General features: G+C 32.9%; 1 protein-coding gene across 1 annotated transcript in view; it reads left to right on the top strand.

The window, feature by feature from the left end:
- Positions 1 to 22,716, top strand: part of CNTN5 (contactin 5) — a 440,969-nt gene that overhangs the window by 17,543 nt on the left and 400,710 nt on the right. The window contains exon 2 of the mRNA XM_060157909.1: positions 20,787 to 20,990. Within this exon, the coding sequence (XP_060013892.1) occupies positions 20,787 to 20,990 (204 nt within the window). The remainder of the gene's footprint in view (positions 1 to 20,786; positions 20,991 to 22,716) is intronic.

Genomic DNA, 22,716 nt, shown 5'->3' on the forward strand with positions numbered 1-22,716 from the left:
AATAAATACTACTAATTAATCTTATTAAAACAACTTATAAGGTTGTCCAACAAACCCATCTTAAATAGCTCATTTCTGTATTTTTCAGAAGATAAAAGATCATTCTTTATAATTTTATTTTCAAGGAACTAAATGTAGTGATATAGTTATTTAATCACACAATATAAATCTTACTGTAGAGGAATAGAAATAAATAGAAAATGTTATCTTCACCTAGGAATTTAAATATGCTCTAAATTAGAAAATTAACATTTTAATCATTAATACTTTTTATTTTATATCACTTATTAAATATGGATGATTTTAAATTAGCTTCACATATAATGAACATTAGCATTTTTAAGTGTACAATTCAATGAGCTTTGTGACAAAAGAATAGAGTCATATAAACACAGTCATAATCATGCCATAGAACATTTCCATTATCACAGGAAGTTCCCTAATACCTCTTTCCAATCACTTTCCTCCCCCAATGCCCATCCCTAGCATCCACTAATGTCTACCTTATATACCTAAGTGTCGTCTTCTCCAGAAATTCTTTTAAAGGAAATCATGCAGTGTGTTGTCTATAAGCTTGGCTCCGTTCACTTAGCATAATGTTTCTGAGGTCCATACATGTTACTGAGTTAGTAGCTAGTTCCTTTTGATTGCTGAATAGTATTGCATAGTTTCAATGTATCACAGTTTGTTTATCCATTCGCTAGTTGATGATGGTGGCTGTTCTCAAATTTAGGCTATTATGACTGAATCTGCTGTGAGCATTGGAGTATAAATCTTTGAGTGAAGAATATATGTCCTCGTGTGATTTTCATATTACAGGTACATACATAATCTTCATTTTCTCCAGGAATGTAGCTTGCTTTTAGCATGTATATATATATATATATATATATATATATATATATATATGTATATATATATATGTAGCTGTATGAAAATCTTGTTCCTACTCTTGTTATATTGCTATCATTCTATGAAAATTTGTACATAATTTTAATGCTAGTATCTATTGTTTCTTTCCTTTTGGAATGATAAATACATTTGTCTTTTCTGTAAATATGGAGTCTTTATAACACACATATTTGCTTCCTTTCAGAGTTAAGATTCCTTTCCATGTCTGTAAAAAAAAATAGATCACTAATGCTGATGTCACTGAAATGATTATAAAAATAACAGTGGTTGTATTTCTTTTTCTTTCTTTTATTTGAAGAATCTTTTGAAGAATCTGAAGAACACAGAGTGTTTTAGCTATATCTATGCAGTCTCCAGACAGAATCATTTGAAATTTTAACCAGCTGCACATATTTCAGATATATGTATATCTTTCAGTTTGAATACCAACTGATAATTAGTAAAAATCCCAATTTATCTTAGAGCACCATGCATACATGACATAAAACATCAGAATTTATATTCGTCCCATGTAAACATTATCTAAATTATTATTAGCACTTTCCTCCCTACCTCCATTCCTTTCAAAGAAGTAGACGAAATAATGGTTCAAACAAAACTGACATAATCTATGATGAAATTGAAAAATAAACTAAGGATAAATAATGTAAAGTTTGTAAATCCTGAAAACATACAAATGTTTATGTTGCAAAAGTCATAATATCAAGAAGGATAAACTACATCTCCAACCCATATTTATCTTCATATATATCTATATTTATATCTATATCAGTATCTTTATAATTTATTTAAGATATAAGGAGATTAACAGATCAGCAACTTCCTGATATTCTTTAGAGTTTATAAAAAAATGTGACCTGGAAGTAGTGTATTAAAGCTAGCCTTTTTCAATCAGAGTTCCACAAGGAAATTAAATGCTGCAGAAGATGATTTGAATGGCTGTTTTCTCAGTTCTTTCAAGGATAGTACATAGCTAGTATAATTCTAATGAATAGGATAGAAGTTAATTCTTTATATACAGTACATGACTTAGGGCATTAGAGATTAGATTTTTTAATAAGCAATATATTGGAAACATTATGGCATGTCTAATCTCCATTTTTATTTTAATAGCTGCACAGTATTTCAAAAAATAATTTGTTTAACCTCTACCCTGATGTTTGACATTTGAGCTTTATAAAAATATTTATTTTGCTGTAAATAGCCTTGCCATTAACAGTTATAGATATCTGCAGATATTCTAAATTATTTCTTTATACTAAATTCCAAGAGATGGAATTTCCTTGTGAGAGAATCAGCAGTAAGGTGGTTGACAAGTATCGTCAAAATGCTCTCCAAAAATACTGCAACAATGTAAATTAGCTTCATCTAGTCACCCCTGCACTAGTTGTAAAGCTCTCTCCTTAGTCCACTTGAGTTCTATTTAGTATTACTCTTTGCAAAACCTCTGAACTTCAAATTGTTGGTCTTTGTTAGACCTCTGTAGAGTAGGTCCTGTGTGGAGCAGAAGGTACAGCTATATTCCCTGGCCCCTCTTTCATCCTGGCTGGCTGGAACTCAGTTCTCTCCTAGTTTTGTAAAGGGCATTCATTGCCTTTCCCTCACATGTGCTCTGACTGCCTTTCTCTAGTTTCATTTTTTCCTTCTAACAGGAATAAAGATTCCTATTCCTCCATCAAACCCATTTCAAGAAAGATACTTTACAAAGTAGAAGGGCTCCAACTTCACAGCTCCAGTCTCTTCACTGTTCAGAGGCACCATCATTATTTTTACCTCCTGCTGAACACATTTGCAGAGGTTAAAAAAAAATCTTTACCAAGGATGAGAAATAGCAGGGGGGGAGGAAATAAACATTCTCCTGCCCATTGGCTGATTCACTTAAAATACAGTTAGCACTTTGCCTAAGCAAACATATTGTTCCAATTTAGTAAAGTTCTAAGACTATATCTAGTTTCCTTTTTTTTTTTTCTTCAGAGAGTAATAGGAGCTAGGCAAGCATTATCTAATTAGTCCTTTGAATGCCTTCAACTTTTCTTTTTCCTTTCTTCAAAAGGACACTGCCTGCTGCTAGGTGCTTAGCTGCAAATAACATTTTTGGACTAGACGAGAAGAAATCCAGACTCTCCTGTAACAGTGAAAGGGTTATATGTGAACCTTGTTAAAAAGTCCGAACAATATCAGATCTCACAGCCTTATTTCTCTCTAGCCCACTGGTAGGCTGGCATCCCAGCCAGGGTCAGGGAATATGGAGGATGATAGTCTCTATGGATCAGCAGCCAGATGTGACTAAGGAAATGAAGAAAGTAAAATCTCAAGCACTGCTGTCATTGTTGTCTCACCATGTAAATAACCAAAACAGCCTAGGCTGGGATAGAAGTCCATTGTCTTAAGTGTGGGCTTCTCCTTAAACATTAAGCACATGTTAGGCGGGGAAATGTAGAAAACTATTCCTTCATTAAAAACAAGCAAAAGAAAACAATATTTATAGAATTCTTACTGAATAAGAGGCACGAGTCTAAGCTCATGCATGGATTAATCAAATTAAAACAATACCTATAAAATAGGTCTTTATATTATTATTTTATTTTGTAGATGAGGAGAAAAGGGTAAAATAATTCTTTAGCTAGTTCTATGATTTTTCTAAATTTGTGTATTTAAGATAAACTATTCAATTTTTTTTTAGTATCTTATTAAGGAGAATTCCCTTAGACCCATAAAAATATAATAAGCAGTGTGACTCTAATTAGAATATGCCCATGTATGTTGGGGAGAGGACAAGTCAGCTGCTAAGAGCTGCAGTCCCAAAATTGTTCTGTAAAGCTGGTCTGGAGGTTACTGATATAAATGGTTTCTCTTACGCTGTTCTTACATATTGCAAAGAGGCATTAAGCTAACAAGCCTCGAAAATGCGTGCCCTTAGACATGGCAGATCATTCATTGGAACCATTCTTCCCCTTGGGGAGAATGAAAGTCTGGAGAGAGAGAGAACTGGCTGACCTCGCCCAATTAACACAGTACCGATGCAGGCAGAACAGGCCGGCAGTGACAGGGCTGTGCTTCAGGGATGTATGTTCCTGGTCTGTGATCCAGGTTATGTCAACAGCATTCTGGGTGCCATTTCAGCGGCTCTCTATTGGACACAAGAGAAAGAAGGGGAAAAGACAAAGGAAAACTATGGACTTTTTAAAATTTTTAATGTACTTGAAAACTTTGCTTTTCCCTTAGGAAATGAGCTCTTTCTAAGCCTGTGTGCAGCTGCAGTCTGAAGCTTGACAAACAGGTCAGGAAGATAGGAAAATGCTATAATAGCAGCACAGCTTTTTCAATGGAAACTGATACTCCTAAATGTTACAGTGCTTCAGTCTGAAGTTTAACTAATCGAATGTCTTTAATCTAGAAATTGAACCAGGCAGCAGTAAACTGCAGAAGGTTTATCCTGCACTGAAAATACATACCATTCATTTTATATCTTTCCTTGTGTTTAATAAATGAAAATTTCCAAAAACCTATTGTTAAAGATATAGAATTTTGCTTTCTGTTTTGGGTAAGCTGGTATCATGCAATTGGTCTCTAAAGCTTTTAAAATAAATATTGTCACCTTTTTCTAAGAACAGTATTGAAAAGAAATCAACAAAGAACTCAGATTTTGAATGATTTTATGGAGGAGGATGGTACTGAAAAGAAATCAACAAAGAACTCAGATTTTGAATGATTTTATGGAGGAGGGGGTGTGATTTGTGCTAATATAGTTTCTGTGCTAATAATTAAAGCTTGCAAAACTGCTCTCACGTAGGCCGAGGGACTCCCTAAATTAGAGAAGTCTTCACAGTTTCAGTTACTTCCTAAGATTCTAGTTGGAACTATATCCCTTTCTGTCTGTCTTGTACAAAACAAACAAACAAGCAAACAAACTAATTTTATCAATTCTTAGTTTCAATTCTATAAAACTGAGATAACCAATAATATTATTACAAACAATAGAGAATGGTTAGCAAAATGCCTGGCACATAGTAAGTGCTTAATATGTTTATAGGTACTAAAACACTTACTACGTGACATTTAAGAGAAAATTTCATTCTTTGCAACAATAGGATCTTGTGTCTCCTTGGGGAATAATCCCTGAATTATTTTAAGCCAAGCCAAATGGGAAAAAAATAGGTTATTAATTCAATACCAATTGAGTTAGGATAACCTTGTAATTTTTGTCCTTGTGTATAGATTTGTCCTGTCTTAAAAATCTTCTTTAGCTAAAAGACATTCTGAATTAATAACATAATTTCATTTACTAAATGTTTTCTAGGCACCAAGCATGAAGCTATGTACTTTGCTTAAGTTACTTCTATTTAATCTTTACAAAATAATATGAAGCAACGTATACCTCCATTTTCAAAAGAGGACAATAAAGGCTGAGGAATATTTGGTAACTTGCCCAAGGTTACACAGAGAATAAATGGTGAAGGCAAGGCTTAAACAATCAAAAACTAGAAATCTAGGTGAAAGAAAAGATCTGTCTTGTCTCTGAGTTAGTGTGTACTTGATTTGACTCACTCTAGATTGTGAGTTCTTAGGATTTATTACCTCTGGTAAACACAGACATTTGTGTAGCTTTGCCTTGAGTAGACTGCTTTCAACTGAACTGATTTACCAGCCATCCAGAATTTCTACAGTAATTTCTGTATTCAAAAAAATGTAAAAAATATGGAATCTTATGAGTCATGCCAATAATATACCTTAAAACAGTGATTTAATGATCTGGAAATTTCTCTAACAATATAAGAAACCTATTTCTTTCTTCTCTGATTAGTTCAGACCCCATGTACCTTAAATATTCATGCAAACTCTTTCCTCCTTTTATATTATTTCTACTATAAATTTGCATTTTGTTTCCATTATCTTGAATTAATTTATATGGGCTTCATTTTTAATACAATCAAATAAGTTCTGGAAATACATATTTCATTATTTTTTGAATGTGGGGAAAAAGTAATCTCAAATGACTGAGTAAAAAGAAGTAAATTAAATGCATTGTTTCAGATTTCACACACAACTTACAAGTCTATATGCTTGCAAGGTGAATTATTTATGCAGAATCAAACAACTGGACTGCTTATGAAACTGAACTTCCTTCTAGACCCTTCTACCTTTTATATAAGGAATAGAAAAATGACAATCTGATAGTGTCTATATTGTGTCATTGAGTCAATATATAGTCAACCCAGTCTTTGACATTTTTTTCAATTATTTTGACAGTTAATAGGGAAAAAATAGCCTGGAACAGTATAAAAATTTTTGATGTATTTTGATATATTCAATCAAAAGTAAACAATAGTTTCTCATCATTCTGTGCTATGGATATGATTGTTTCCTAATTCTAATTCAATTCAGCAAACTGTGCTGATTACCTAGTCTACATATATATATTATAGAACTAAAATCATGAAGGAGGCATAGTACTCTGCCCTTAAAAATAAAACTGAAATTAAAGGAGCTAGCTTTAATCTTTCTATCTCTCTATCTATCTCTCTATCTATCTAATAATTTATAAAATGAAATAGAACTAAATACAATAATTACCAAATAACTCAAATGGTTGGTTAATCAGAATATATCACTTCTAGATTAATCTAGAGCAGTGATTCACAAACAGGAATACTTTCCCACACAAGGGACATTTGGCAATGTCTAGAAACATTTTTCATCATCATAACTGGAGTGGGGACAGGCAGTGGAGAGGGACAAGATGCTATTGGCAACTAGTGGGTACAAGGTAGAGGCTAGGGATGCTAATGAGCATCCTACAATGCACAAGACTGTCTCTCACAAAAATTATCTGGCCTCAAATACCAATGGTACTGAGATGCAGAAGCCTAGATCCAGATAACAGGAAACTTACTGCATCAAGATAATATTTTACATTGGTAATATGTTTATACAGTTTATACTCTTTAGTTTTTAAGATCCTCAAAATATCAGTATTACTGAAGAGGACTCACTCTCAGAAATAAAGATATTGAATAAACTAATGAACTACTCTTTGACAAAAGTACAATTGGAAAAGAAAGCCAAAGGGGATAAGTAAAAAAAAGAGTATGGTATTTCAAAGTTATTAAAATTGGAATGGCCCCATATAGGCCAGCACCCTAGTGTTCTCATAAAGATACTATGACACTATCTAATCATAAATATTTATTAGGTATAGTATTTCAACAATGTCAATATTATTAGGATTTCCTTGGTCACCTTCCACATATGCATTTTCATTTTTTCCCCTGCTGCAATCATTGATGGAAATATTGGTAAAGGATAGTGCTTGACCACTTGTAAAGCATAACTATCAGGCTGAGCTTTAAAATTTTGGCAATTCTATCTGAGGACTTCATTAGAGAGTTAATAAAATCAGTGCTGTGTTGCTGTCATTCTATAGCAAAGACCCATCACTGGAAAGCCTGTGCTTTTTCCCTAGATAGATTAAAACATTCATTCTGGTGACATTTCTTTGTCATTAAAGTAAAAGCTCAGGCTAAGTTAAAAGTAATAATGCAAAAACTGTACAAAGTGGCAAAAATCGCAAAATGTTGGTCTGATAGCAAAAGAACTAATTTAAAAAAAAAGGATGACATGGTTTTTATTAACAAGTCTTCACCACAAATTTTGAATCAGTAGCCTCAAATGAAATAAACAACACAAAAGAAATATAACAGAGTTGAGCTTACAGGTTCTCCTAATTCATCATTTAAAATTTTAGTTTCATTTTCTCTTCCACTTCTAACATTTGTGAAAACAACTAATAATCATATTGTTACTTCTATAAATTTTATTTACTTTGTATCAACCTAATTGCTCCTATAAAATCTAGCCAACACAGCATTGTAAAGCAACTATACTTTAATATAAATAAATAAATACATAATAAAATAAAAGAAAAAAAATCCAGCCAAATGGTTAGAATGTTGGTATTTATTCAAGTCTCATGTCCTTATCATAACATGTCTACATGTATAATAAAATACATACATTCCCAGGGGTTCTTAAAAAATTTCCTCATAAATCGTTTTAATATTTTGCTTATTATCTTATAAAAGGGAAAATTGTACCCAATAGCTTAATTTCCAAGAGATTTATGTTATGACACTTAGTAGAAAGCATTTTCACTATTGTATTCATTCTCTATTCATTCAGTCATTACTTATTGTGTACCTCACACTTTTTACAATACTGAGGAGTATGGTGGTGAACAAAATAGGTAAGGTTCCCACTGTAAGAAAACTCATAGTTTGGTGCAGAAGACAACCAATAAGAAATATATATATATGAGGATGGAGAGAGAGAGAGAGGATTGTTAGGGCTCATTTAGGTGAGTTGGTTAGCGAGGACTGCCCAGAGGACTGCCCAGAGGAAGCTATTTGAGCAGAGACCTGAAAGAAGTTTAGTAGTGAGCCACACAAGCATCTGGAGGAAGAATGTTTCAGGCTAAGGTAAAAATTAATGTGCATGTCTTTGGTTAAAAATTAACAGCAAGAAGGCCAGTGTGGCTTGGGTCAAGTGAAGAAAGGAAAGACAGTGTTAAGGCTAAAGCGATATCCAGGGGCAAAATCATGTAGGGCCTTATAGGATTTATTAAAAAACTCTATTATCAAGGGTTAAATAAATAATATAAGAAAGCATCTTATTTTACTAATGATGAAATGACATAACACTACATTCATCATCAGAAAAGGATTTATAAACTACTCACTGGACACTATAGTGAGTTGGACACTATTTTAGACAACTGGAAAATGACATGCAAGAATACTCTGGTGCCACTCAAGATATCCCCAAGTATCTTTAGTGGCAACATGACATTCTTTTAAAGTCTCTAAATATAAATTAATTTAAATAATTTTATTTTTAATTTAATTTTTTAAATTAATTTAATTGATGCCACATTTGTTCAGTAAGCATATGACACAGCCCCTGCTCTATGATGAATATATAATCCACATAGAACAGAGAACAATGAGAGAGCATAGTCAGTACCAATACAAGAGGAGTTTCTTTTGTGGATGATGTGTGGGGAGGTGGGAGACCATATAATATATTTAATATATAAACTGGAGCATTTTTTAAAGTTAAAGGGGAGACTATTAATAATCCTGCTGGGAAAAAAATAGTGTAATTTGTCACAGTTTCAAGCAAATCGGGACACAAGTTAATGATATGTCCATAGAATTTCAGAAAAGAAGAGTTAAAAGTGACTCCTGACACCTTCTTCAAGAAAATAGCACCTGCACTTGACTTGTATGTAGGCATGTGACTGGGCAGAAGGAAGGTGGGAATGCATTCTAGTCCAGGGAAACGACATTATGAGGCATACTGATATGAGAATCATTTTATCTAAGATGAAGCATTAATGATTATAAAGAGTGGGAGATAATATTGGATGGTTTAAGAAAGAGATGTGTTGAGGTGTAAAAGCAGAGCAGACTATAATATATTTTAAGTTCCATGAAAAAGAGTCTCATACAAGAGAATCACTTAAGGTCTATTGGTAAGCATGTGGCATGCATAGAGTAAAAATACTCCTAAACTCCAATTTGATGTCAGATGAGAATATTATGGAGCCACATATATTATAAAATGTACAGATATTTTAATTCTTCATAATCTATATATTGTTGTATGATAAATTGGAACAAGAATAGCATATGGGTATGTTACTGACATGTAAAGTCAAGCCACTCTTTTATGCATGTGTGTAAAGAGACACATTATGAGGATTTTAGTGACTGCTAGATTGATTTGACAAAGATGGTAAACATAGAAAAATTTATATACATGTGTGTATATATATGTGTGTGTGTATATATATATATATATACATATGTTAGTATTTTAGATGATAATGATAATTTGTGAACACTCAATATAGTCCTGAAATTATGTTAACATTTTTGTAAATGTTTCCCCCAAATCCTAAGAGCTTGGTGTTATTTTGATTATTTTACAGATGAATAAACAGAACTGAAGAAGTCAGGTAATTAGCTGAAGACTGCATAGCTGCTAGATGCAAAAGTTCAAACGCAGTTTTGCATTGGTATGAATTCCATGATTTTGTTCATGGTGCCACCTTACCTTACACCTATGCATGCACTCACTGAGTTCAACCCCATGTGGCTCAGTTCTTGCACAGAGGTCCCAACTGGAATAGGAAGCTGGGTACTTAGTACACATCTCATGTCACTCTACTATATTTGGATTCATGCTAGTATCACTGGTGTCTTAAGCACTTCCTTCAACTAAGAATAAGTACTTAATATTTATTTTTTTAAAAAATCAAATTTCCTGCTCTACCCAGTCTCTGATGTGGTATATCCTGATATTTCCTGATTTTCATTTAAGCAATTTGTGTGCATCCAGTTTCTTTAGGTGATCCCTATAAATCAGAATCTCTCATTTTTCACCTTTAACAATCAGCTCCTTAATCAGTGGTTTCTGAGTAAATTTATCTATCTAACAACTGGTTTACATTCTTGGGATTTACAGTAATCCCTACAAACATACAGTTTTCCTATTTCTAAAACTATAATATTGATTAATCCTCCCGGGTTCCAAGAAAATTATTATAGTGTTTTTATTTTAGCTATTATAGTTCCTAGTAGTCTTGTGATTTTAGAAAATATCTTGAATCAATCATCAGAAACCTTAATTGACCAACAAACTAGGAATAGAGGCTTATCGGGAAAGATACATCACAGAGCCCACACTTGTGGAGAATACTCAGAATACATCTAAGTACTTGATACTCAATAAAGAAGTCTGAATAAGTTTGGTTTTTAAGAAGTAAAATCCTCTGTATCCAGAAATTATAAAAAGTGTTAAAGATTCAGGCAATATAGGAACTGACCAAAGAATAGTCAGTTTAGGAAACTGAAGTCTGGAAAACTTCTGGGCAAATTAAAAAAAAGAACAAGGCAAACATGAAAAAATAATTGACTCAGGGAGAACCAACATATTTTTTTCCACTGAAATCTTTTATTTTCATAGTTGATACGTACTACATATCTCTGAACACCTAACATTCATATTTAACATGAATATTAGGCTCAAAATAATGGCCACTCTTAATTACTGTAAATATATCAATTTTAAAGGCATAGTTCTTCTTTCTTAATGTGTACTTTCATTGTTCAAAAACCTCTATTAATCATTACTGGACTTTATCATAATTTCCAGTTCATTAAGTTTATTTTGATAATAATTATAAGATAGGAAAGATATAAACATATTTATAAAAATCAAAAACAATCTGATTTTTGCAGAAAAATCTCTTGTAGAATTAGAAAAAGAATAAATTCTAAATAGTTTTTTTATACCATTTGTATTATTAGTATAGCTCATACCAACTTTTCTATTTTTTTCAAAGAAATCAACTAAAAAAGTTCTAGCCAGAGTTCTATGCTATGTGAATTCATATGAGTAGGAATTTGAAGATTTATTACAGTGATTACATATCAACAGGTATAAATATGTATTTTTTGATTAGGATTTTTTTTTCTAAAGCAGGTGAACCATAGGGACAAACCCCCAGAGCAGAAAATATACCATTTCAGTGCCTCTTGATAAATAGATAATATCGACTATTTCTATATGATGCATAGCAATGTGACAAATAAATTACCTTCATTAAAGATTTGCATGAAGGACTAATGAGCATTAGTTAAGCAGTTAAAGCACAAAAATGTTTATGAAAAATTACATTGAATGTAAGAAGAAGTTGAGCATCAGAGAATCTCATTATAATAATTTATCTTATCTAAATATTCTCTCCTGCACCTATATGATAAATGTAACCAAAAGCAACCAAAGTTCCACATTTAACATGTGAAGCTTAGGCTAATCACAACTCTAGAGGATTTTGTCTTCTGTGAACTCATCTACCTAAAGGAGGGATAATTTATTAAACTCATATTTGTTTCCTGTTATTATTTATCCTGCAATAAATCTTCAAATTTAACTATAAAATTTGCATAGCATGAAATTAAAAGAAGTAAAGATATCTCTTAAAAAATTCACTGTCAATGAAAACTGTTGAGTGTTTTGAATATGTACTTTATGAATTTTCTTTTGCTTTCAATGCCTACAGCTAAATTAAATTTTATTTATTTTATGTACAAATGACAAATACCTTTTGGATAAAAGACATTTTACTAAATAAAACACAGAAAAATGAGTAAACATTTTTTTTACTAATCAAGATTTCCATTTTCCTCCCTTTGGAATATTGCCCAAGATTAATGCTTTCTACTCATCAAGCACTGCCATCTTGTGGACTCCTGTTAATTCCAGAAAATATTGGATTATTTATGTATGGGATTTTTTTTTTTTGGTAAAATATTTGGAAAACTCTAAGTCTTAATGTAAGAGGGGAGCAGGAATAAATATCCTTGTTGGCAGTTGTACAATAATATTGCTTTTATCCCTAGGAACATCTGCATGTAAGGCAAACTGTTCTTCCATTTTACAGTAGGTTTCTCTGCTAGCAGGACACATTCTTACCTTTTTACATACTTAAGGCTCTGACCACAGTTTAATTAAATTGTGACTCAGTAGTTAATAGGAATATCTAGAAAGCTGCTTTTGTCTGGTGAGTGGGATTTAGACACTGCTCTGATTAGTTGCTATTTGAAGTATCAAAGTTTTAATTGGCAAAATTAGACCCCATAATATACATAACTCAATTTAATAAATACTTGAAATAACTATTAATCAGATTTTTCTTTTTTCAAATAGAGATCTGTGCTCAGCAAGGCTTCTTGGTCAAGTTTTTGATCTTTGTATCTTAGTTCCCTCATTCATAAAATGGGGTTACTTATCCCTGTAGAGATTAAATAAGTTAATATACATAGAACACACTGTCTGGAGCCCATTAAAGTGCTATAGAGGTTTACTAGATCCTATTGGTGTTACACCCAGTTCTCTCTCATCTGGTTAATGCACCCATCTGGCAGCTGCACCTTCTCCAGAGTTTTCCTTACCTAGGAAATTATGCTCCCTGCCCTAATTGCACCTCACTTCCCCACCTGGTAGACAATAACCAACTGATGCAGGGGAGGTGAGTATAAAAGACTGGTTCTCTTTACCTTCTGTTGACTTACCAAATCTACAGTGAAATTTGTATTCCAGAGCCGTAAGAAGGATTAGTCTTAAACCAATCTCTGGAAGGGACCACATCTTTGCTTAGGTTTTTTTTTTTTCTTTTTTTTCCTTACCCAATCCTGCTTCCCTTATTCCTTCTCCTGGGAACACTGTCAATAAATCACATTCAAAAGAATCCCCTTCTCAGACTCTGTTTCTAGGAAACTGACCTAAGACCATAAAATGTTCAGTGTTACTGTTGTTGTTGTTATCATTAAGCTGTCTAATGTTTTGATTTAATGAGGATAAACTTTTAGATTACCTTGGTCATATCTAATTGATTAACTACACAGTCTTCCAGTAATTCTCCATGCATCTTTTCTTTCAGCTAAGCTCTTCATAATTTTGATAGGCACAGAATGCCAGGTCATATTTCTTGGCAAGATTCTAGGAAACAGATATTCTGTTGTTCATTAAGCGCTGAGATCTGTGTATTTTAACAAGGAATTGTCAGAAGTGTAACATGAATGCTTTTTAATGCAAAGTTTGAAGCCTAAGGTGAACTTGTGCCATGGACCATCACACCCTGCTGAGAAAATGCTGGTCTCTGACTTGATGAAGTTTGCAGTTCAATAAAAATAATTTTAAAACCAATTAGCAGAGCAAGAAATTTAGGTTGCATTTTGAGAAGAGTTAGCAATGACCTTTACATCTAGACACAGGGCTCCTGGGATTAAAAAAAAAGTCCTCTGTAGTGTGAAACATTCCCAAAGGAAAATAAAAATAGATACTGTCACTCAGTTGGTATAATCACTTGAACTCTAGAGCTTGGAATTCACTTACTTGGAGTCATTTGAGTTGTGGATCATGAGAGAATACCAGTTTACGACTGTTTCTATTATAAATATTATTTTCTTTATCTTTTGTTTTACTAAAGGTGTTTTGAATTATAGGCACATAAAATTTTATTTTGTCTCAGTGACGTTATAATTTTTAAGCAGAACTCTGTTGTTTCTGACTCTAGGTAATAAACATATGAAAATACATGTCTCAAAACCTTATAAAAAGAAGAATTAGTACTTTGTTTTGTTCAACCAAGATAACTGAAATTTAATGTAATAATACAGCCTGCCTTTGTATTAAGGTAATTTGATTTTTAAAACATACAAATGTCCTCTCTTGCATTCTTCACATCTTTTAAAATATCTTGATTCTCCCGGTGCTAACCAAGTGTCAGTTAGACAGCTTTACTCTTTTGTTACTCTCAGGATCCTTGCTTCTGGCTATGTTTTAGAGGTGAAATTTTTGACACATGTAGAAATTAAACCAAACTGTACAAGGTTCAAGATGAATCTGAATTGTACCAAATACTACTGCAATATATTAGGTAATTTATCTTAAGCCAATAGCTATCCTTACTGAGCAGTTTCTGCATGTTGAACACTCTCATTTAAGTGGCATATATAATCCCCAGCACAATCACATCATATAGATATTATTATTCCATTTTAAGGATATTAAAATTGAGGTTCAGCAAGATTAGAATATAATAATCAAAGCAGAATAATACAATGATAAAATATAGGCTTAGAGTGAGTCAGACAAGTTGGAATTTTTCCTCTGAAAGTTATTAGCTATAATTTTCCACTGGTTCACCTGTTTGTGCCTCAGACCTTTAATGTTGAAGATGATTGTAATAATGGTAATAACTACATCAAGTTCTGTAATACTAACCTTACATGTAATATCTCATTTAACCTACAATTTCCTCCATTAAATTGCATTTTACAGACAAGTAGACTAATTTAAATAGTTTGCCCAAAGATACCTAGGTCAGTGGATCATGCAGCCATCTCTGTAACTCTGGTCTTTGTGATTCTGAAGTCCATGGTCTTATTCACTCACAATGTTGCCTTCTAATCTCTGTGTATGTGTGTGGCTGGGAGAAGTGGGAAAATGTGCAAAGTGTGTGACTCATAGTAAGCTCTCAAGTTAGTTCCTTTCCCAGCCCCACCTTACATCTCCATAATATCTTAAACAGTGCTTTGAATATAAAAATGTATCACTACCTACTTGTTGATACTCCCAGTTGTCTTGATCTTAGTCCCCATCCTAAAGCCAGCAGCCAAAATAATCTTTATATATGATCTGTTTAGTAACCTGAGCTGCCAAATCAGCTTCCTCAACAGTGTCAGTGACATGTTCAAGCAGAGGCTAAATGACTGACCACCATGGAAGCTGTTAACCTGAGAGGGAGTTTGGATCACATTTAATTTAATGCTCCCCTCAATCTCTGTCCAATTTACCTAGTAGAATAAATCACAAAAATACTTCATAGTAACTTTGTAAGCAAGACTTTCTCTCTTGTCCATTGACAGTACATTCCAGATTCTTAAAACTGCCTGCATTACTTCTCAATGCCTGTTTTTAGATCAACTACAAACATAATCTTAGATTCATATTCTAAAGGCCAAAATAAGTTCATGTAGAGCTGAGAAAATTTTCAATGAGAACATTAAAGTGAAAAATATCTACTCTTATTCTTAAATTTAGAAAGATTTATAAAAATACATATATAGATATTTTATTCTATTTATTTTTTCATCAAATATGTATTAAGCAACCACACACCAGGCATCCAGCTGGGATCTAAGGATATGGTGGTGAAGACAGTAGATTTAGTCTCTACCCTGCCAAGAGTACTTAGTGTGGCTAATAGTGACATTTTCTATCACAATGCAGATATAAATCAGCAATGTAAAAAAAAATTGCCTTCTAATTTCAGGTGTATCCCCTTATGCTCAGTAGTAATGGATAATTAATAGTACAATTCTCTAAAATTTCCTTCATGATGTCCTTAATTCCAAAACTCAAAATGGTAGCTAGCCATCAGCTAAAAGTTTTATATAAACAAAATAATCATATTACCAATTTTTAAAGCAGTACTGTTTCGGCCAGTAACTTACTAATTTCCACTATTTAATTATCTTCATATCAATTAATTCATCAAAACAGGAGGCAAAGGAGTCATAACGGTTAATGGAATTGTAAAAACAAAAATGATTACAAAGCAATTAGTAAATATTAAAATGCTTATGACATACACTCTATAAAGCAGCATCCAGTAAAAATTAACAAAAAAAATATCAAACTACATACAAAACTTAAATTATTTAAAAAACAAACTAAAAAGTTACACTTGTATAATAAATCATAATTATAGCTATTTGACAGATATAACATTAAATCTCACATTACAGGAATAACCAAAAATGGAAAAGACCAGGGATTTTGGTAAGTACAGCCCATTAGGTGAAAATTTTACTATAAACCATGAAATTGAGCATATGTTAAAAATAGGGAAGGTTCTGATTTTTAGGTTTTCCTTTTTATAGCTGACAAGGGTAAAGAAACTAGGTTCCCTGGAGAGTTGCATTATTAATTGGGTGGTGAACAAATCAATTGCTACATCCATCGTGTTCTCTCCAAATCTTTTGACCCAAAGCTTCTTCTGTAACAGAAGCAGAATAATGTGTGTTCCTAATAACACACATTATTAGGAAGAAAAATGTTTATTTTCTAACTTGTAGTTATACTAAAGAATGTTGAAATGAATTGCATATGATTACTCATTGAAATTGTTTACAAAGACTTCAGAGACTGCAGTATCCAGTTTCATTCCCCTCTCTCACCCTTTTTCTTTTTTTAAATTAATGGCACTACAGTTATAAGAAATGAACATCATTGCCCATACAGTTAATACTGTTTTTATACCCTATAGATGTAGAAATATGTCATTTAAGTAATCATCTTATGTGTCAAGGGAGCAAAGGCAGGGTAATCTGCTTTGTGACACCAAATCAATTACAGCAATTGTGATGAAAGTCTGCACTGCATAAAGTCATGAAACCTAGACATTCAATTAGTACAATAGACAGAGCCAACCCAGAGACTTTCCCAAAATTTAGAAATAATAAATAAATTAAGTTCAGTATACAGCCAAGCTCACAGGAAAGAAAAAATATCCCAGGTATCAGAAACAAAAAAGAACTAAAATCCTAACTGAAATTTAGGAATACTGTTAATCCCGAGGAAATCTTGGAAGCAAGGTATATTTGTTTACATGTCATGGTAACAGACCCTAGAGTCTAGGAGCTTAAGGATGACTATTTATGCTGGTATAAAGGACAAGTCTTTGGGTCTGCTTGAGAGGGGAAGTTAGAATAGCATGTCTGCAACAGCCAGGACCTTAATGGGCTATTCTTTCAGTGAACTTGAATGGCTCTCACTGACTCAGGGAGAAAGATAAAATAATCTCCCATAAGAAACCAAAACCTTGGGGACTTTCCTGGCGGTTCAGTGGTTAAGACTCCTGTGCTTCCAATGCAGGGAAAGCAGGTTTGGTCCCTGGTCGGGGAACTAGGATCCCACATGCCATGCATGCAGCTAAAAAACTTAAAAAAAAAAAAAAGAAAGAAACCAAAACCTCAAGTCAATACAGCACATGCATTTGTAGGCCAAATGTATGTTACAACACAATATAAAAATGTACTAGAGAAATTTAACATAGAAACTTTGGGGAGTACTCACTGAAGAATCGTATCAAGAACTTCTAAAGCACTTTTACTTGTCTTAGCTAAACATGCTATTAAAAAAGAACCTTAGAAGAATGGGAAAATCACAGTTGACTAAACAGTCTCAGTATGCTTCTGATAATGAATAATAATATTAAGATTTTAGTACTTAATATATCAGCTTACCTTAAAATATTTTTAGGCCAAGCACAATTGGTATGAAACAAAGTGTTATATGAGACTAAAGACTAGACTCCAAAGCCAATTGTGTTTTACTACTTTCCTGAATCATTTTATAATCCTCACACTCTGACATACTAAAAATATAATGAATGCTTGTTTTTTATGAGAGTAAAATTTGAAAAGAATTTTAAATAAATGATGATAGAGAATGAAAAACCATATAGGAGAAAGTAAACAGTGATTTTAAAAGGGATTTAGCCCTGTTCAATAGATGCATTTTTGGCAGAGGTAGAAAATCCAATTCAAGTTCAGACTGTCAGCTTTTCTATTTTGTACTATTTCTACTTTTTCATTCTTCTTAGAATTATGAAATGCTTTGCTATGTAAACTTATTTTAAAAGCTAAATAAGCATTTTTGAACCCCCAAATACATACTTACCTGTAAAATTTGAGAAAATGCCAATTTTGTGTAAATACTTTCTTCTTATTCTAAAATATTTTACAAAACATTGACTCAACAAACACTATCAGTATAACAAAACTGGTATTTCAATTAATGATAGTCTTTAATGTGATTGTTTGTTGCTTTCTTTTACTCCAAATTTCTAATAATACAAAACAAAAATTGAGGTAACTCCAGTAAAACCTAACCTAAAGTAAATTGCAAAAATATAAAAATGCCTGAGTGATGTTTGAGCAACAAATGAAACTCTCATTATAACAATTAGAATAACTCATATACTTAAGGGAAGAAAAGAAGGAAGGGAGGGAGGGAGGGTGAGAAGGAGGAGGAGAGAGAGAGAAAGAAAGAGAGACAGGAAGAAAAGAAAGGCATAAAACAAGGCTTCCCAAGCCTCACTGTAGATTAGAATCACATTTGAGCTTTATAAAAATTCAGGTAATAAGTGTTACTAAACAAATGACTCTGTGGAAAGGGGACCTTAGAATCTGCTCTTTTATCCATAACGTAGGTAATTCTAATGCCTATTGAGATTTTAATGCTATTGGCCTACACATAATTCCTTCAATTTCTCATATTCTATTAACTCAATTGCAAGCTGGTTTTGATTTTCACTCATGTACTGAATCTGCTATTCAGTGATTACCACATGTCAATCCTAAGTAACATTTTCCTTTATTATATTTATAAACATTCCCATTAAGTCCTTTTTGCCTTATTTGGCATTATTTAACCCTCTTGAAATTGTTAAGGCATTGGTCTCTGTGACACTGCATTTTCTTTATTCCCTTTGAATATTTCCAATGGTTCCTTCTCTCTTATCTTTTGAACATTTTCCTTCCTTTATTTAGATGTTTGTGCTTTCCAGAAAACTATCTTCTCACTGTATTTATTCTCATCTACTTACATGATTCAGTTACACCAACATACCAACAACTCTCAACCACAGATTTCCTCTCATGGACTTCAAACACATATTTACCAATTGCTGGAACTACTTATGTAGATTTGCCTCAAACTCAAAATGTCCTGAAAGTGAACCAATGATCTTTCTTCTTAAACCAGTGTGACTTCATTTATTTTCATCCTGAACTTCATGTGTCATCCTCTTCCCAGTCATTCAAGGGAGATAATGAAAGTGTTCCTGGACTATTTGTCTCTTCATTTGTCTTACTCCCTATATATTTCTTGGGCCAATATCCTTCTTCTCATTGCTATGATTAGGTTCTGATTCAGATTTCTCCAGCTCTTACCTTCAGTATGCAATATCGTCCTATTTTTCCCTCTTTCAACTTGCACTTACTTAAATCCAACCTTTGCAGAATCACCAGAATACCCTACTAATGTACATCATTATGTCAACTCTTTGCTAGAAAACATCCAGGATAGAGCATAAGCTCCTTAATACAACATACAGACCATGTTAATTTGTGTTTAGTAATTTGGGTTAATTTCCACTTTCTCTAACCTCTTCTCCTACTACTCCCTTTCTTGGATTTTTCACTCTAATAACACAAAACTGTGGTGGCCCAAAACCTTACTCCTTGACTCATTTTTTTTTCCTTTTCACATTTCATAATCAATCCATCAGCAATTCTGATCAACTCCACTATCACATTTTTACTAGAACCAGTCACCTCTCATCACTTCACCACTACTGTCACTGCCACTACCATTATAGTGCAAATCATTTATATATTTCATGGCTATTTTGAAAATAGCCGCTTAGACGAGGGGACATTATTCTTCCTGCTTCCCCTTCCCCTGGTCCCTGCTTTGTCCTCACGCTGTCTCATCTGTAACCAGTAGACAGAGAGAGTTTTTAAAATATAAATTCATGCATCTTTCTCACCCCTGCCATTCTCTAGCTGTCTTACATGCTTTAGTTTTCTTCATAACACTTATTACCACTTGACAAATACTTGTTTGTGTATTCTTGTACTTTCCACTATAATGGAAGCTCTATGAGAACACAGACTTTTTTTCCACCTAGAGCATTCCTGGCCCATCAAGACCCACAACTAGTATTTGTTGAACAAATGAATAAATGAATGTAGCTCAGGCATCTCTTAACTTAAGAAGTTTTTGCTGATCAACATGATGGCTTAAGTGCCCTTTTCCATTGTCTTCTTTACAGTAGAGTATACATCTCCATTTCTTTATTCCACATTGTTTCATAGGTTTGGGTAAACCTTTCCCAACAGACCAGTCTTTGAGAATGCAAAACTGTCTCTCTCATCTTTTTAATTTCAGTGCTATCATAGTGCCAGGCATCTAAAATACATTAAACACACATTAGAACTGAATGAATAAGTACATGGATGAATAGATAAAGGCTGAGCATCCTTAAAAAATATTTCAGATCTTCATGTAGTCATTAAAAGCAACAGTTCATTGAACATAAAATACAAAATGATATAGACATCTGGATCAAATACGGATGATCTTGCAACCTATCTAATACTTAGTAAAAGCTTTGTTGTTTGAGTTTTTTAGTAAAATAATCTGTCTTTCAACAATTGAATTTTGTGTATTTTCAGAGATCGTCTATAGCTGGGTATTTAACGAGTTCCCTTCCTTTGTGGCGGAAGACAGCCGGCGGTTCATTTCCCAGGAGACAGGCAACCTTTATATTTCTAAAGTCCAAACATCAGATGTTGGCAGCTATATTTGTCTGGTGAAAAACACAGTGACGAACGCTCGAGTACTTAGTCCTCCAACACCACTCACTCTCCGTAATGATGGTAAGTTCCATGGACTGGATTGAAATGGTCAGCCAACTCAAATGTGAAAAATTGAGTATAATCTGGAAAAATACTGAATCACTATGCTGTGCATCTGAAACTCATACTATATTGTAAATCAACTGTACTTCAATACAAAAAGACCTAAAAAAAAGATGTATTAGTGTTCTTCTAAGCACTTAAACCTAGCACAAATAAAATAAAAAGGCATTTGGCATATTTAGAAACTCTACACTTTTAGTCTAAGATCATGCATACCTTAGAATAAAATTTTTCACATAGGAAAGTGATGATCTATAGCTAAGAAATATTAACCTTAACACTACCCTAATGCCAAAAAGGGAGAGGGATTCCAAAAAGATGAACTGTAATAAAGACTCCACAGTTCTTTTTTTGCTCTTTAGGGCCTCTATATAGCATATGTGTATGAATTGCAAGTATTTTACAGGTTCATTTTCATCACTTTTTAATTTTAGATACCTTCAAATTGAATATTCAGCTTTTAATACTTCATGGCATAGTTATAATTGTTATTATTACTTTCCAATAATAGGAGCAGTTGGAACTTTAACTTTTAAGTGCAATTCAGGTAGAAATGATGATTCTATAAGTATAGGTATTGCCATCTATCCAAAGTGTCTTCAAATTTAAAAACTCGATTTGTAGTTATAGACATTTACAGTTAAGCATTGCATTAAAGAAGTCAAGTACTATATTAGAGTTGATATATGATATATGGCTTGCTCTGTCATGCAATAAAAAAGCTATGAAGGTATTATTGAGAAGTGAGCTCGAGAATCCTGATGGATTGTGAAGCTTAAAAAATAATCTATTTCAACACTAGTCTTTTATATGCTTAGTTTTAGAATATATACTGCAGTAATGTATAGCCAGAGTTTATATATATATATATATATATATATATATATATATATATATATAACATTAGTAATAATCCTATAATCCTATCAGGTAGAGAGTACAAATGCAATATCTATTTCAGAGATGAGGAAGCCAATTTGAAAGAGATGAAGGGACCTCCAAATGTCACACTGCTAGGTAATGGCATGGAGGAATAGATGGGAAACAGGGATGAAAAATGGGAAACCAATTTAGAGGCTACTGAAACTAACCAGTCAAGAGGTGAGGAGGTGAGGAGAGACAGAATGAAAGCAGTGGTAATAGCACTGAAGGGTCGAAAACATGCCTGGGATATTAAGAAGGTAGAATTATCAGAATGTGATGATTAAACATGAGGCTCTGGAGTAGGAGAAAGCTTTCACATAGTTCAACGAATGGATGATGATTCTTTTCATGAAAAGAGATAAGACAGATGAAAAAATAGATTGAGAAATTGATGAATGTGACAAATTCAGTTTTGGCTATGTTGAGATAAGATATCCATGGGAAATCTATGTGGAAATATGCAGTAGGCTACTGATACATATTCCTAATATGCACAAGAGAGGACTGGGCTAGAGAAAGAGATTTAAGTGTTATCATTGTGTATTCCATCAATACAGTTAAAGCTATGATTGTGTGTATATTATGCCAACTTCAAGATTATATAAGAATGTCTATAGGGTGAAAAGAATAAAGGAAAATAGATATGCATTTAGAGAACTTACCTAGTTAATAGTTTAGAATTGAGGTGATTTTCTATAAGCCATTTTCATAAAGTTTCTGAGTATTTTCTCATTAATTACGCAATAATTTGAAGCATCTT

This window comes from Lagenorhynchus albirostris, chromosome 9, assembly GCF_949774975.1.
Source record: "Lagenorhynchus albirostris chromosome 9, mLagAlb1.1, whole genome shotgun sequence".
NCBI classification, from domain to species: Eukaryota; Metazoa; Chordata; class Mammalia; order Artiodactyla; family Delphinidae; genus Lagenorhynchus; species Lagenorhynchus albirostris.